This window comes from Prosopis cineraria, unplaced genomic scaffold (genome assembly GCF_029017545.1).
Source record: "Prosopis cineraria cultivar Desert tree isolate PC_DT_omini unplaced genomic scaffold, ASM2901754v1 PC179, whole genome shotgun sequence".
NCBI lineage: Eukaryota > Viridiplantae > Streptophyta > Magnoliopsida > Fabales > Fabaceae > Prosopis > Prosopis cineraria.
This window is the reverse complement of record NW_026555506.1, coordinates 27,703-44,926: the sequence shown is the minus strand read 5'-3', so window position 1 is coordinate 44,926 and position 17,224 is coordinate 27,703. Positions and strand designations below refer to the sequence as shown.

Here is a 17,224-nt window from a genome sequence, read left to right as displayed (position 1 = left end):
ATTTCAAATTTGCATAAACCACATTAGCTATTAGATTCAGGAGCCACTACACATGTAGTTAGTTCATTAAGTTTCTTTGATAAATTCACCGAGTATATTGGGACCCCTATTAAGATACATATCTTAAATAGAGAAAAACTGACAGTCACACACATAGGATCCATCATGTTATTTGATGATATAATTTTAGAAAACGTACTTTATACACCTAGAATTCATTATGATCTGGTCTCTGTCTCACGCCTCACCTCAGAACACACTTGTGTTGTTGCCTTCTTTCCTAGTGTATGCATTTTGCAAGACCTTTATAATGGAAGCACCAAGACAATTAGTAAAATAGATTCTGGACTTTACATTGTAGAGGAGACTAATATTTTTGTTTGTAATTCCTTTGCTTCTAGTAATGAACTTTGACACCTTAAGTTAGGCCATGCTTCATTTCATGTTCTTAAGCATATTAGTTCTTAAAAGGTGAATTGTCCTCTACTAACATTAATAAATGTGATGTTTGCTTACAAGCAAAACAGCCTCAATTGCCCTTTCCTGATAGTAATAATAAAGTTGCTCATTGTTTTGATCTCATTCATATGGATGTGTGGGGTCCATATAGAGAACCCATACACCAAAGGTATAGATATTTCTTAGTTATTATAGATGATATGTCATGAGCAGCTTGGGTATATTTGTTAACTAATAAATACGAAGTTTTTTATTACACTAGGATTTTCTTTGCCTATGTCTAGACTCAATTTTCTGCCTATATCACAGATAATAGAACTAAATTTATTAATAACGATGTGTCAACTTATTTTTTGAATAATGGAATTGCTCGTGAGACTTCTTGTCCTTATATACCTCAACAAAATAGGGTGTTTAAGAGGAAACATAAGCAATATTCTAGAAGTTGCTAGGAGTCTCATGTTTCAAGCCAACATTCTTATTAAGTTATGGGGGGAAAGTATTAGAACTGTTGTTTATCTCATCAATAGGACACCTTATACGGTGATCAACTATAAAACTCCATACGAGGTACTGTATTATAAACAACTTGACTTGAGACATTTAAGGATTTTGGGGTGCTTAGCTTATGCCAAAAGGTTAAATGAAACCGACAAATTTCACCTTTGATTTGAACCTTGCATCTTCTTAGGATATCCTAGTAATAAAAAAGGGTACCTCCTTTATAATATTATGGAAGGTAAGATATCAATTAGTAGGAAAGTTATTTTTCTTGAGAATAAATTCCTTTACAAAGATGAGGCCCTGATGAATTCAAACCAAAAGAAAAAATCTCTAAATAAAACTTTGGATCCCTTTTTCTTTGATACTCCATTTGATAATTATCAAGCTATTAATTATGTTCCTAATACTCCTGATATTGTTTTAGATACTTCCTCTCCTGATTCTGTTAACAATAATGATATGCAAACTTAGTCTGATTCACATGATTATGGCTTACAAACTAATAGTTTCAATAAATCTGTGATTTCTAATAATTTAAATTTGGAGTCTCATATTGAAACGTCACCACTATCGCGTCCTGTTAGGCATAGAAAACAACCAACTTGGCTTAGAGATTACAATTGCATAGACTTAGCTCATTCAAATAGTATTGAGGCTAAAATGAGAGGAAAATTCTATATCCTATTCAACACAGTGTTTGTTACACTAATATATCATCTTCTTATAAAGATTTTTTAATATGCATGGATGAGATCATAGAACCAAACACCTTTGAAGAGGCAGCCACAGACAGTAAGTGGGTAGAGGCAATAAAGAATGGGATAGATGCCTTAGAGAGGAACAAGACTTGGGAAATAGTTGATCTTCCTGCTGGTAAGAAAGCCATAGGGTGTCGATAGGGTTTTAAAAAGAAATATAATACTGATGGCACCTTAAATAAATTAAAGGTTAGGTTAATTGCAAAACGATATAATCAAATTAAAGGAGTTGATTACTTTGATACTTTTTCTCCTGTAGTTAAGATGACCACTGTCAGGACTTTTTTATCTTTGGCTATTAAAAATAAATGGAATATGTGTCAAATGAATGTAGATAATGCATTTTTACAAGAGGACTTAACTGAAGAAGTCTTTATGAAAATCCCATAAGGTTTTGCTAAAAATGGAGAAAAAATGGTCTGTAAACTTATCAAGTCTTTATATAGACTAAAACAAGCTTCAAGGCAGTGGAATTTAAAACTATCTAAGTCTTTAGTTGCAGGAGGTTTCATACAAAGCAAACATGACTACTTCTTGTTTTCTAAACAAAGGGTAATGATTTAGTTTTAATTTTGAGCTATGTGGATGATTTACTTATTATCAAAAATCCTGATTCTTTTATTCAGGAAATAAAAAATTATCTTCATAGTAATTTTAAAATGAAAGTTCTAGGTCCTCTAAAATATTTTCTAGGACTAGAAATAGCTAAATCTGAGAAAGGAGTTGTCTTAAACCAAAGGAAGTATGCATTAGATCTAATTTCTAGTACTAGGTTGAGTGCTACCGGACCAAGAAATGTTCATATGGCTTAAAGTTTAAAGTTGTATAGTGAACCTAGGAAGGAGGAGAAAGACCCTCTTTGCTTGATGCAACTAGATATAGAAGATTAATTGGTAAAATGTTGTATTTGACTATGACTGATCCAGATTTGAGTTTCACTATGCAGTTATTAAGTCAATACATGAGTAGTCCTAGCAAATTGCATATGAAGGCAGCAATGAATGTGATTAAATACTTGAAGAAAGATTCTAATAATGGCATCTTCTTTCTTTCTAGTGGAGGGACAATGCTTGAAGGATATTTAGATTTTGACTGGGGGGCTTATGCAGATACTCGAAGATCTGTTATAGGGTATATCATTAAGATGGGAGGAACGCCAGTTGTATGGAAGTTAAAGAAACAAACAACAATTTCACATTCCTCCGCAGATGTTGAATACAAGGCCTTAGGAAGTACTGTTTTAGAGATTACATGGCTAATTGGTTTGCTGAAGGACCTGAAGGTTGATAGTCCTCTCCCTATTCTAGTACATTGTGACAGCAAAGCAGTAATTCAAATTGCTTCGAGTTTGGTATTTCATGAATGGACGAAGCATTTGAAATTGATTTCCATTTTGTTTGTGAAAAGCTTCAAGAAGGATTAATTAATTTACATCATGTGCCTTCTCCAAATTAACAGGCGGATATTTTTACTAAAGTTTTAAGTAAATCGGGTTATGAGAGAATGTTAAACAAGTTAGAAACCGTAAATATTTTTAGTTTTAACTTGAGGGGAAATGTAGAGAAATAGAAAAATATTAATTTTTAGGATAATATCTATTGATATTAGTTTTGTGATATTAGGCTTATGTGGGTTAGTTTATAAGGTTGTTAGCTCATTCATTGTATATCCTTGGCTATAAATAGCTTGTGTACCCTTTGTATCAGTAATGCGTTGATCTTAAACCCATTGGGTTAAGTAAAGTGTATTATTTAATAAAGCATTCCTTTCCTTTAAGATCTTTTATTTTGAAACATTAAAACTTTTTAGAATGGAACTTTTAAAAAGGAATGGGGAGATCTTTTTTCAATCACTAAAATAATTTTTTAAATATAAGAAATAATCAATTAGCTACTAAGTAAGCCATTACTTGTTAGTTTTTGTGGGAAGGTGCAAATGTAATGTGGTGTGAGTGAACACACCTTAACATGAGCCATGAGGAGACAGAGTTATAATATTGATGATGAGCTTGATGATGAAAAAATAAGATTGAGAAAAAGTTGTTCGTTAAATTGAAAATTAAGAGAAATTTTAACTTTTTATTACTTTGATTTCATAATTCACAAAGCATAGATCCATTATTTTCTTCTACAATATCCATGTGTATCTACGTGTTTTGCTTCAACTCACCAATCACATGCTTATCAATGGCCTCTCACCTTGCTTTCATTGTCATCGTTTTATTGAATCATTTAAATATTAGGTATGTCTGTCAAAGGGTCTCGAGTTTAATAAGCTTATCTTTATGACTCTCAACTTCAAGTCTTAAAATACGCAATTGTGTTAAATAAAAATGTTAAATATATTCTTAATACTTGCAATGCTGTCGTTGATAATAATAATTTTATACAACGAGAGTTTATATTAGTTTTTTATATTAGTTTGAATGAATGGTGATAATATCCTATGCATGTTTGAATTTCATAATCCAATGAGCTAACTCCATCATCAACTATACCTGTACCAAATAACAACATATTTGTAGCTAGGTGAATGTCTGGGTGAATAAGAAGTGTATAAGTAAAAATAAATTAAGAACCTATTTGGTTTATGTTTTAAAAAATTGTTTTATGAAAAAAATGTTTAGGCAAGTACTTTAAATTTAAATATCTTAAAAAAAATGTTTTTAGTTTAAAAAAACAAGAATGGATACATCTTAAAGATATTTTTGCCCTTTTATTTTTTAAAATATTATATTTAATTATTATGAATTACTTTTAGATATGACTAACCACTATCTATTATAAATGGTTGCTAAAAATAAAAAATGAGAATAAAATCAAAGAAACGTTAAATTTTTATTCTTTGCATAGTAATAAGGTGAGAACTGAGAATTCACATAAGAGTATGGACAAGAAAACAAGCATGGAAGATGGATTTTTTTTTTAGGCTTCCACCATGATTAAAAAAACAAACTCTACAATAAGACAAAACAAGGGAGTGAAATAAGTTTTAGCAAGTTTTATAGAAAATTTAATAATTTTTAACAAGGAGGTGGAGAGTATAGGCCCAAGTTTTGTCCCTTTTAGCACTCTCCCATCCCAAAATATTAAATATTTTGATAAAAATAAAGTTTTATAAGTTATACTTTTTTAAATGCTGACTTTCACTCCTTGTTATATTTTATCCCTTTATTTAATGCTTCACAAATAAAATTATATTGAATGAATGATATTTTTAAAAATTTATATTTATATTTCAAAAAAATTAAGATTACAGAGTGTATTTAATATATGTTATTGGTATCATAATTTTATTTAAAAACATCTTATAAATTGTGACAAAAGGAGCACAAGGTAAGAATGCAAGTAAAATTGTAAAAACATGCGTAAGCAGCATGGAAGATAGATTTTCTAAAAACACAATAATTAATTCTTATAGTTTTATCAAATTTTATTTTTAGTCTATATAAATTTTTTTTGGTGTTTTCAGTTCTTATATGATTAAAAACACTTAAAACATCGAAATTATAGGAATCAGCAAAACAATTGTCATCTAGTCATACCTAACCTACAAGGACAAAAAACATTGAAAAACAACTATATGAACTAAAACTAAAATTCAATAAAATTATAGGAATTGATGATTGAATTTTTCCTTTTCTTAAAAACCTATTTTCCAAACCATAATTAAAAAACTCTTGCAAAAGGGGACCAACATTAAAAAACATATTATCCACTAACAAGGATTGAGTCTATTTGAAGGGACTGGTTTCTCACCACATAACAAACTATGGTTTAAATTCTCATCAGGAGAGGTAGCCATATATTTAGTATCCAATTGTGTAATAAATACACGATTAACTTACTAATTAAATTGCACTACTATAGTAATTAAGGCTGATGTCCCAAGTGAGCTATTAACATAATAGGAAAGCTTGACCATGGTTATAAAGAGACGGACACAATTAAAAAATTTTTGAAAATGAAATCCTAATTAAAAATAATTTCTAAAGCCATTGAGTTCAAAATATATAAGATTAAAGTAGTCAAATAAGCATAAGCAAAGGGCAACCCGTTAATAGAGTTACCCAACAATATGTGGACAAAATAGCTAACATACATGATTTTAACATATAACCATAATTGACTCCCTAACTCGAGCATGTCAATCTTGCAAATTCATACAACATTTCAATCCATAATCCATTCATGGACAATAATAATCAAACTCGTACATATAACAACCATGGTATCTCTAGCCACAACGTAAGGTTCATAAGCTTGAATTAATAAAATTGGCTAGACATTCGCATCTTCAATGACATCTCAAGCATAATTTAGCCATAATAATTTAATTAGCCTTAACACAAGCCCTCATGACCTTAGTTCACAAAATGGCTAAACAATTATCAATTCTTAAATACAAATTCAATTAGAATCATAAATGCATAATCTACCTTTGAGTTGGCAATATAACTATATTCTACTTCATAGAGATAAAACTAGGTTGTATAACATACAATTTACTTTTAAGCCTTCGGATCCTTCATTTTGCTACTAACCAAGCCTTCACCTATAAAATGTAAAATCATAGGATAAGATAAATATTTTAGTAACAATAGAATCTTAGCTTCTTGGCTCTCACGTATACAAGCATAAGCATTTTAGAGTGTGTAAAGCGAGTATGTACAAATATAATTCACATCATCATAATAATTAGGCATGCATGATTATTATGGCCCCCTCATCTCCTACTTGTTCCTTTTAACCAAGTTTGTGGGCTATAATTCATAATGGAACTAGTATGTGTTATCAAACTAGTATAAGCTCTTCAATGTCCAAGGGTTAACTTAGTTAAAAGTCACTATTCTCTAAATTTGGACAATAGATTCCTTTGATAATCGAATTTGAGTATCATATATAATACTAACAATACATACACACTTTTAAAGTGAGTATCATCTGCTAAACCAAAATTATACCTAATTCATGTCAAAGTAAGTGCTATAGTTATGCAACATTGAGAACTACCCAAACATTGTCCATGTTACATGGACTTGCGATACAACAGCCTCCTATCCAAGGTAAACTCCCATTCATTTTACTTTTATAGTCATATCATTATGTTCACAAGTACATGCATGCGTAATAATATGATTACACATGCTAACAATATCATGCTTTCCGTGAATCATGCTCATTTCACTAACACATGCAACTTTTTCACAAACTTAATTCTCAACATGTTCAAATCATTCTCGTAACTTGCAATATCACATATGCATTCAAATTATTTACAACTCTCAACTATTAATTCATGCTCACTTTACATATTTTCTAAAACATCAAAAGAGCATTTTTATATATAAATATACATTTCACAATTCCCTAATAAAAAATACTTAAAATATGTACATAAAGAAATTTAACTTTTCAATTACTCTACCTATTGAGTCAATTAAAAGAGGCATCTGTGGACACTTGGCAATTCAATGCTCCTACTTGCTTCAAGAATTTAAGGGAGCTAGTCTAAAATTTAAACAACTCAAAATTATCAATTCTCTACTATAAACATAATTTTCCTAATTATCCATTCCACTCAAAAATTCCAAAACTAATATTACTTCATAAATTAGATACCACTAGCTCAAGTGACTCATCTATATTCTAATGGGGCTAACCAAACCCATTATCAACTTATTTAATCCTCAATTTTCTCAATTTTAGGTCCCTCCAATTTGCTCAAAATTATAATTAAATTCAAACTAAAAATTCTAAATCGGTTAAACCTTAGTTCCAACTTATATAAACATTTTCCAATCATTAAATTAAGGTTTAAATAGTCAGAATGTCATTAACCACGTCAAAATGCATGCTTTATTATAAACCCTAACCTAACAATTTCTAAATCAAGCATTTGGACAAATCTAAACTAATTAAACACTTAATCTAACTTCAGAAACATATTTAAACTCAAATTAAGTTAGAATTGTTCCGAATTCAAACTCGTAGAAAACTCCAAATTCTCCCACTGTCAAAAAATTCAGAAAAAAATGCTTAGAAAATTATTTAGAAAATTTATCTTGTCCGGACGCCGCTCTCTCTATTGCACACGGTCTGGACACCGCTAGCTGGAGAGGATGAAAGGAATAGCAAAAAGGAATGGCCTTCTCACGGATTTTAAATAAGTGGGCGTGGGTCCCACAATTTTTCCATTCATATTTTTTCCTTTTATCATTCACTTTGTTCCTTAAAAAATACAAATGATTTTTAATCAAATTTCACTTTTAATAAAATAATTAATTATTTTTAAATTAACACAAATCTTTTATATTTACTCTTATTGTTTTACTTTAAAATAAATGTAAGATAATTTATATATTTGAGGCACTTTAAAAAATATAATAATTATATTTTAAAATATTAAAAATATTTTATATTTCTAAATATCAAACCTCTTAGAAATAGTACTTGACGTTTTCGAATGAAGAGAGCACATACACACCCATCTAATAATCCTAAACCGTGGCCCCCCTTGTTTTACATTATATATATATATATATATATTATTCTCCTTTCTTTGTTTTCTCTATGTTTTTTTTATTACTAAGTATATTACCCATTTTTTAGGTACGAAATGTACAAATTAACCTTTCTCCCTCCGTTTGTCATAATTTAAAAAGGGGATTTCTCTGCGTACCAAAACATAACACATTTTGGGGTACCAAAATGGCACTGGCAGGAGAAAATGTCACAAAAATGGCACATCAAGAGGCCAGGCGATAGGGACAAGCCCACCTTCGCAGTTCCCAACCCGTACTTCCAGCAGGCGGGAAACAGAAACGGGAAAAAAAAAAAAAAGTTCTCTCAAGTCTGAACTTTTTAAATAATCCGGTCGGCACACTCACTCGTCACTAGCAAGTCCCGGCGGGAAATGAAGGAATCCGGCAAGGGCTCTGCGCCTCCGTCGGTGGATGAAAGATACACTCAATGGAAGTCTCTGGTCCCTGTCCTGTACGACTGGCTCGCCAACCACAACCTCGTCTGGCCGTCACTTTCCTGCCGGTGCTTATCCTCTTTTCAAACTTCTTCTTCTTCTCATCCACCGTCATTTATTTTATTTTTTTAATAATGTCGGTTTTATTGTATGCTGGGAAATAATGACTTGGGAGATAAATGAAACACGATTTTGGGCTGGTCAACCTGTTTTTAGAATGATTCGCCGGTTTAGGAAATGTAACATGTAACTTTAATGCTTTATTTTGCCATCTTTTGTAGTGGTTGAGTGCTGTGGATAATGGGTTAAGGAAAATCAGAGGTGTTAATTACGGTTTTTATATAACGTGTCTAGTTTTATATTAGTTCGTTTTTTTAATTATTCAGGCTTTACCCTGAAAAAAGGTATTAAGGTAAGCTTAATGTCAAAGCTTTTTCTTTGTTTAGTTTTTGTTGACCCTTAGACAATTCTTAGTTTGACATTTGTTTTTTTATGAAGTGATATCACATCAAAAACTGTTATGATTGCCAGTGGGAAATAGTACTCTGATTAGATATTGAATGAAAATTTATTTGTGATGTCCATATAATCTGTGTGGGAGAACACGATTGTGAACTATTGAGTTTTTAACATTACTTTATAATAATAGATTGAAGTGCTGGCTTAAAAAATGCCGGATATTCTAGTAGTTTTAATTCCACTCTGCCTGAGAGATGATCCTCTTTTTCATTTTGTGATTCCCTATGACATTCTTATGGCAGATGGGGTCCACAGCTAGAGCAGGCTACATACAAGAACCGTCAACGTCTCTATCTTTCTGAACAGGTGAATAATATTCTCTTGCAGCAATTTATCTGAGTTTTAGCCTGGATGGAAAAGGCAACAGTTTCATTTAAAATGTTGTGAGACGCTTCCATCTACTTGTTTTGTAAACCATCTCTTATTTTTGAAAGTTTGGTGTAAAAGTTCAGTGACCATCATCCCTGTTTGTGTTGTTTGTCTACAACAGTTCTCTGCTAAGATTTAAAACTTACTATCCTATAAATCTGGCATAGTGTATTTCAAAGTATGGTTTTAAGCTGCCTATTGTCCAAACCAGGCAATTTCTCATATTTGTATGTTATTTTTTGTTCCTTTGCACATCGCCTTTATTCTGATAAAATCTCATGTTTATCTGTCCAATTTGGTTTCCCTTACAATTTCTCTTACTTTCAGACTGATGGAAGTGTACCAAATACTCTTGTGATAGCAAATTGTGAGGTTGTAAAACCTAGGGTTGCAGCAGCTGAGCATATATCGGAGGTAATATCAATTCATTTTTTCCTTAAATTTCTCCCTCTCCATGCATTTACTTTACTATTTAATTTTGTGATTGTCTGGGACCATTCTATTGCTAAAAGCTTAGGCTCTTATGTGGGCCTGGAAATGTGTTATTAGCGTGATGAAGTTAGCATCCAAGCTGTTGCAGGTTACTTTGTGTTTTCCTGATCTTTCAGTTTAATGAAGAATCACGTTCTCCATTTGTGAAAAAGTACAAAACTATTATACACCCAGGCGAGGTATGCATTACTTGTAGAAGCCCTTCGTATTCAATATTAGACTGCTTCTTATTCTTCATCACTATTTCAATGTCACGTGGATCATCACTGGTTTTATGAGCAAAATTTTATTGATGCCTTTTTGTGCTTTCATAAATACTTGAAGTGATACATGACATTTTGGAATATTTGGGGAATTAGGGATATAGGGGTAGTTCGGGTATTTAGTATATTCTATATAAATAGGTCTCTAGGTTGTAGAATATACTAAATACCCGAACTACCCCTATATCCCTAATTCCCCTAATATTCCTAAATCCCATGTATCATAAAGTTTCTGATAATCTGATAAGTATAATTAACTTTCAAATGACCTGATTATAAGAAATTTAAATCTGAGAAAGTTATACGTACTTATTGAGTTCAGGGAAGAGAGAAATTTTACTGCAAAGGGCATGATAAAGGCTTGGTTCTTTCTTTCCTTTTTTTCTTGGCTGTAGTGAGGAGTAACTGCTTAAACCTGTACTGCCTTTTGCCAATTATATTCTTTTAGGTGAACAGAATTAGGGAACTCCCTCAAGACAGTAAGATAGTGGCCACCCACACAGATAGTCCTGAGGTAAGCATATACTTATGAGCTTCCATTTTCCCTTTCAAATTAGTATAATCAAGAATTGGGTATATCTATCTTTTTTTAAATCTAGCAGCTTATCCTTTATTTTGTTGAAAGTGAGCTAGTATAAATTTGATGGAGGAATTAAGCTCTTCCATTTGCAAAACAGGTACTGATATGGAATGTTGAAACTCAACCTAATCGCCATGCCGTCCTGGGAGTTGCTGCTTCCCAGCCAGATATGGTTAGTTTCTGTTTGAAATGTAAAAATTTAATGGCAAGAAACAAGTAAATTAATTTAATTGCTTTCATTGCTATAAAACTGTAAAATGTTTGGAAGTAAATAATGGTTCTTGTTTCCTGAATGGTATATATTGCAATTTATCAGATACATTGAATGTTTAATTCATCAAGTTGATTTTTGTATATTTCAATTCATGTTGGGAAGTTGAAATCCTGGCTGCACCTTTTTGTAGACATTGACTGGGCATAAAGATAATGCTGAATTTGCTCTGGCAATGTGCCCAACTGAACCCTTTGTTCTTTCTGGAGGTAGGAGCCTTTTTAATTGCTTATGATATTTAGAATCTATTTTTAAACTTCATCTTTATATGAATTCTCCCTCTAGACCACAATATTTGTCATTGTTAACTAATTCATGGTTTATGAAAAACATTTATTGAAACCTTATTTTCTTAAAAATGTCTACATCTTTTCATTTATGCCATTGGGTTTTCCTAGTAACACGTGCATATTTTTTAAATACATTTAAAGATAAGGAATAAAAAAGCGTAAGGGTATAAAGGGGGGAAAACAAAATTTATCCAAACCTATTATATTTTGAACCAAGGGGTGCTTCTAGAAAGCAACTTATATTGTTGGAGGGAATATCTTATAAAGATATTATCTTTTTGGGGTCTGTGGTAGAAAATGAGCTTAAAGGTTGCAGATTATCATAGTACCCTTCAGTGCCATTGGCATTGGCCTTGCGACCATAGTTCATGTATTTATGCAGCATTGGTTTCCTATATCAAGGATTAGAAGAGAGACAATTAGCCAATGGTGGTGCACCCTAGTGCGCCCAGCTTTTATTTCCCTTAATGCATATTCTGTGTGGTTGAATTCCTATTGAGTCACCCTTGTGAATCTGATCTTTTGAAATTTTGAGGCACCCTTGTAAACCAACCCCTTGGGGCTTTGCAATAAAACTAGGCGCCACATTTTCCCTATGAAAAGATCTTCAACTCTAACTTATCTAGTGATATACTGGCATGCATTGTTAGTAATAGTTGAAATGAGGGTCAGAGGTTTTCTTACAAAAAGAAAAAGGCGTTAAAGGCCTTATAAAGCCCCTTTTGAGACAAAATATTATCTCTATATAGCTGATGAATATAACTTTCTTCTCTTCCTGGACAATCTATCTTGTATACTGTACGTTGCATTTTGTTTACTTTGTGAGAACTTTGCGTGACAGGCAAGGACAAGTGTGTGATCTTATGGAGTATTCATGATCATGTTGCAAGTTTAGCCGCTGAAGGAGCATCCAATGCTAAACAGAGCACTAAGGCTGGAGGGAATGGTGAGAAAACTACAGATGGCCCTTCTATTGGACCACGGGGCATATACAAGGGACACAAGGACACTGTAGAAGACGTACAGTTTTGCCCATCAAGGTAATTCCTCCTGCCTTATTCAGTTGTATGTGTCAACTATGTGTAGCTAAAAATTGTTATTCACAGTATCATTTGCACTTCATCTCACTTTCTGCTAGTAATTTTGGTTACTCAATGGAGTTTTAATATGGCTGACTTGTGATATTAGATATTATGTTATTCAAAATCCCCATTGATTTAAAATAGTAATTTAATTCCAAATAGATCAGAATTAATTTCAAAATTTTGAATTCCCATTCAGTTGTCATTCAGATTTTAAGGAATCAGCCTTGCTGAGTTCATTGTCATTTTTTTTTTGTGGTTGTTGATTAATCATCATGTTTCCATTTTGCTGTTTTCTGATTTCTTCCACAATTTTCTGTATGAATTGAAGTGTGCACGAGTTCTGTAGTGTTGGTGATGATTCTTGCCTCATACTCTGGGATGCACGATTGGGATCTACTCCAGCATTCAAAGTATATTTCACCTATTCTAAGTATTATCTTTTTATTAATGAGTAGAGGTTTAGAAGCACAACATGCTCACAAGCTAATAAAAGTCAAGGTGGTGTGGAAAGTACTAATTTAAATCTAATCTTTATATCATATAGCTGTTTTACTGTATTTAATTTGTTCATTTTTTGTGGGCTGCGTCTAGAACTTGGTGGCTTTAGAAATTTTTGTGGTAATTACTGGTTCAATTGAAATTGAAGTTTTGTCTTCATATTTACTGATACTTTAGTTTTTCTTTCTGATTTTTTTAATATATCTTCCTTTGTGGTGCGGATGCAAGAAACTTATCGGTCTTAATATTCCTTGTAAGAAAAAGAGCATGATGTCATTAGATGACTTACTTGCCATGTTGCTTTTTGTAGTTTTTGTTGTTTTAAATTCACAATCAACTCAAGTTTTGTTGTCTTGATTATTGGGTAATTTGTCCTTTCAACTCTTGAAGAAAAATAATAATTGAAATCTGAATATACTTCATTTTTTATCACGTCTTTTTTCCTATTTTTGGTTATCTTTTGAGCAGGTAGAGAAGGCACACAATGCAGATCTTCATTGTGTTGACTGGAATCCTCATGATATTAATTTTATTCTGACTGGGTATTCCTGCCTCCCATTGAATAGTTTTATCTTACAGTTCCATACTCAAAATTATGATCCTATATGTTATTTTTGGGCTGTCTTTTTTAATTCTTGGGAAAATGCAACAATTGGTCTCTATACTTTAGCATATTTTGGTATTAGTCCTGATACTTTTATTTTGTTGTTCCAAATCTGTTAAGTTTCATATGTCTATAATTTTAGTCCTTATCATCACTGGTAGAGTTAAATTTATTGATATGTACATGACTTTGTTTAATTTTGTTGGTGACTTTGGTAAAATTGTGATGAGTTTGATATTGTGTAAGTAAAGTGACTATTAATCTTTCTGTCTGTTACCCTAGCTGTTTGTTTTCTTCCTTTTGAAACTTCATTCATTGCATGCTTAAAGATTCTGATTTAATATCCCGCTTTTTTCCCCATCTTCTACTCATTTTATACAACGCATCATAATTTTAACAAGTCATTAGTATAAGACATAACAGAGTTCATGCACAAGTTACCCACCGTTTAGTCCTTATGGTTACATTTAAAAATATAGGGACTAATATTACAGAGGGATGAAACTTAAGGGACTTGAAACAATGAAATAAAAGTAAAGGGACTGATATCAAAAAACACTAAAAAGTATAGGGACTAAAAGTTATATTCTCTCTTAGTTCTTCATGGATTTAATTTGTAGTTAGACTGCTTATCCTGTTCAAATGTCAAAGCACTTCATAGGACTATTGGATTCTCTGTCTAATTTTTGGTTCTTTGGCTTCAGTTCGGCTGATAATACAGTTCATATGTTTGATCGTCGGAAATTTAGCAACGGTGGTGGAGATGGGTCTCTAGTTTATAAATTTGAGGGACATGATGCAGCTGTCCTGTGTGTGCAGGTGACTATTGACAGTGCCTTATTGATTTCAATTAACTTGCTGCTTTCAAATGCATGTTGATTTTTTTTATTTTTTTTCCCCTTTTTTCCTGGTCTATTCAAATTCATTTCAGTTTTGGGAATTTTGGTTGTAATTGTTACTCTACAATTATTCATCTGTTTCAGTGGTGTCCTGACAAGTCGTCTGTATTTGGAAGTGCTGCTGAAGATGGCATTGTAAACATATGGGATCATGAGAAGGTCTGAATGTTTCAAATTTGAACTCATAGGGTTGCTTCATTTTGTCCTTCACTGCGTTGCTGTCCATCATGTTTTTAGTCTTCTTTTTCTGATGTAGCACTGATCTTTTTTTGCCTAGGTTGGTAAAAAGCCAGATTCTGCTGGTGGTCCAAAAGTACCCAACTCCCCTCCTGGTTTATTCTTTCGACATGCTGGACACAGGTATGAAATATATATGCGTTGGTATATTCTAAATGTTATTTGGGTAATTTAAGAAGACTATATAATTGCAAATTTTCTCTTTATTCCTTATCCAGTATTCCAGTTGGGTTGGAACTCCTTTGTTGTAACAGGTTTGAGTTTGACATTTTAGTTTACCAATGATCGGAAGAGATTTCACATGTGCGTCTGTGAAAGAGATAAAAGTCATAACAATATACGATATTTTCAGTCCCACCTAGCTAACTTCCACTTTGGCATAATTGAATAGTGATATCTTAAGGTGTGGCCAAATAAATGACAGAGAGATGAACATTGCAGCAAAAATCTACTTTAGTTTCAATCTTGATAGGCAAGAAAAATTAACGCGCACATATACACGTGCATGCACATACATATAAAACTGAATTATCAAAGAAATGAAAAAAATGATTTGACATGCTTTTCTGTACATGTTGAATTGTTGAGCCACTAGTAATATTTTGATATACGACTAGTATTGCAGGCTTCCAGCAATGGTATCTTCGGCTTTTATAATATTCTTTCGCTGGCTAATAAATCAAATGCGCACTCAGTTAATATTTACTTATTCGTTCAGGGACAAGGTTGTGGACTTCAACTGGAATGCTTCTGACCCATGGACAATTGTTAGTGTCTCTGATGATTGTGGAAGTACTGGTGGTGGTGGTACCCTTCAGGTAGGCGATTTTTTTCCCCCTGGTGGTGATTGGTTGCATTATAAGTCAGCTTGAATTAGTCGAATTTATTATACTCTTATGCTAACTCAATATGAATTGCTGAATTTTTTGCTTCCTTTTTTTATTTTCGTTACAAATGGACGATATATTTTGAAATATATTAATGCAGTTGATATTGTGATGCAGATATGGAGGATGATTGATCTGATTTATAGACCGGAAGAGGAGGTGTTGGCTGAGCTGGATAAGTACAGATCCCATATTATGGGATGTAACAACCCATGACATGTCTGGAAATTCTCTAATGCAGTTTTAGGAAAATTCACTGGAGGCTGTCACACCATGTTCGTTTTGCAAAGGATTGGTTTTTTTTTTTGGGTGGGGAACCTCGTCAATTCCTCAAATTGTTTCTGGCTTCCGTACTCTTAGCAAATTATGATTTGTGAACATCTCATTCGGTAATAGTATTGAATCTTGGTCTAAATCTTTTTTCCCTTTTTGCCCCTTTTGTGAAGAAAAGGCGGTTGTTATTAGCTGGAATAATGCAGTTTATTCTGCTATCTTGTTAATCATCACAAAGCTGATATATTATGATATTAATCTGCCCTGTGCGAGGCGATATTTTTTTGGCCAACCATGCAAGGGAAGGGTATCCTCTAATCAAGTGCTCCAGTGGCCGTATCAAATATTGCACGAGCACCCACATCTCTCTCTGCGCCAATGGGTAGACATGATAGTTCACTGATGCATCAACTACCAATATGTGTTGTGATGGATTTATATGCCCTCAATTGAACTCTTTCAACTGTGATTCAAGGATGTTAACTACTTGATTGTAACGGGGTCGAGGTATTTGGATTTTATATTCTTATGATTTTTTTATATTTAAATTTTTTAACGGAGACTTAGACTAAAAAATAACCCCTCTTTTTTCAAGCAGACTTTCATTTCTGCTTTTCTTCCCCTCTTTATGCATCATTTGTTTATTTAAGATAAAAAAAATTTGAACAAATTTTACTTAGTTTATATATTTTATAAAAAAAACTATTTATATTCTAGGTATGTTATAAAAACTTAAAATTATTTTATATTTGGTTATAAATATAATAATAAAAATGATGATTAGTTAGTAACTTTTAAATTTTTTGATGTTTTCATTGATCCTTATTTATAAAAAATAATTTATTATTTAGCATTTAAAAATTTTATAATATTTTTATGTATATCTGTAATTTTATGATATTCTTTTCCATCTATGGTATGATTATTTCAAAAGCTACTCAATTTAACTTCTCAGAATAATAAAATAAATATATATATGTATATATAACTTCTCAAACCAGCTATTGTATATTTTCTCTCCCATTAAAAAATATAAAGCATCTTTTTTAGGGTAAAATATTAAAAAAAAGGGGCATTTTGAAATTTTTAAAATATAATTAATGAGATTTTTTCAAAAAAATACCCTTAGTTAAGGGAGGGAGGTAATTAATGAGATTTTTTAATTGAGACATTTTATTAATTAAATAAAGATAAACATGTAAAGAGTTAGTAATTTTAAAGATAATTAACTAATTTTTTATTAGATTAAAAATATTTT

The 17,224-nt window shown here is 31.9% G+C and overlaps 2 protein-coding genes across 2 annotated transcripts; both read left to right on the top strand.

Annotated features, from left to right (window-relative positions):
* Positions 1–1,706: 1,706 nt before the first annotated feature.
* On the top strand, positions 1,707–3,144 carry LOC129295737 (secreted RxLR effector protein 161-like). Its single transcript, XM_054934285.1, has 2 exons — positions 1,707–1,836; positions 2,648–3,144. Exons 1-2 carry the CDS (start codon positions 1,707–1,709, stop codon positions 3,142–3,144), a joined length of 627 nt encoding a protein of 208 aa, XP_054790260.1.
* Positions 3,145–8,414: 5,270 nt separating this feature from the next.
* Positions 8,415–16,258, top strand: LOC129295738 (WD-40 repeat-containing protein MSI4-like). The gene is made up of 15 exons (XM_054934287.1): positions 8,415–8,767; positions 9,461–9,524; positions 9,915–10,001; positions 10,196–10,258; positions 10,791–10,856; positions 11,020–11,094; positions 11,327–11,402; positions 12,325–12,523; positions 12,897–12,978; positions 13,535–13,608; positions 14,375–14,489; positions 14,654–14,728; positions 14,847–14,929; positions 15,525–15,624; positions 15,811–16,258. Exons 1-15 carry the CDS (start codon positions 8,637–8,639, stop codon positions 15,907–15,909), a joined length of 1,389 nt encoding a protein of 462 aa, XP_054790262.1. The 5' UTR covers positions 8,415–8,636; the 3' UTR covers positions 15,910–16,258.
* Positions 16,259–17,224: the final 966 nt, after the last annotated feature.

What these genes read in the sequence shown, in the direction of transcription:
- LOC129295737 (XM_054934285.1), top strand. Translation starts at nt 1,707, where the DNA reads ATGGATGAGATCATAGAACCAAACACCTTTGAAGAGGCAGCCACAGAC. An exon ending in AATAGTTGATCTTCCTGCTG is followed by an intron (nt 1,837 to 2,647) that starts GTAAGAAAGCCA and finishes TGACTGATCCAG; the next exon opens with ATTTGAGTTTCACTATGCAG.
- LOC129295738 (XM_054934287.1), top strand. Translation starts at nt 8,637, where the DNA reads ATGAAGGAATCCGGCAAGGGCTCTGCGCCTCCGTCGGTGGATGAAAGA. An exon ending in TGGCCGTCACTTTCCTGCCG is followed by an intron (nt 8,768 to 9,460) that starts GTGCTTATCCTC and finishes TTCTTATGGCAG; the next exon opens with ATGGGGTCCACAGCTAGAGC. An exon ending in CTGCTTCCCAGCCAGATATG is followed by an intron (nt 11,095 to 11,326) that starts GTTAGTTTCTGT and finishes ACCTTTTTGTAG; the next exon opens with ACATTGACTGGGCATAAAGA.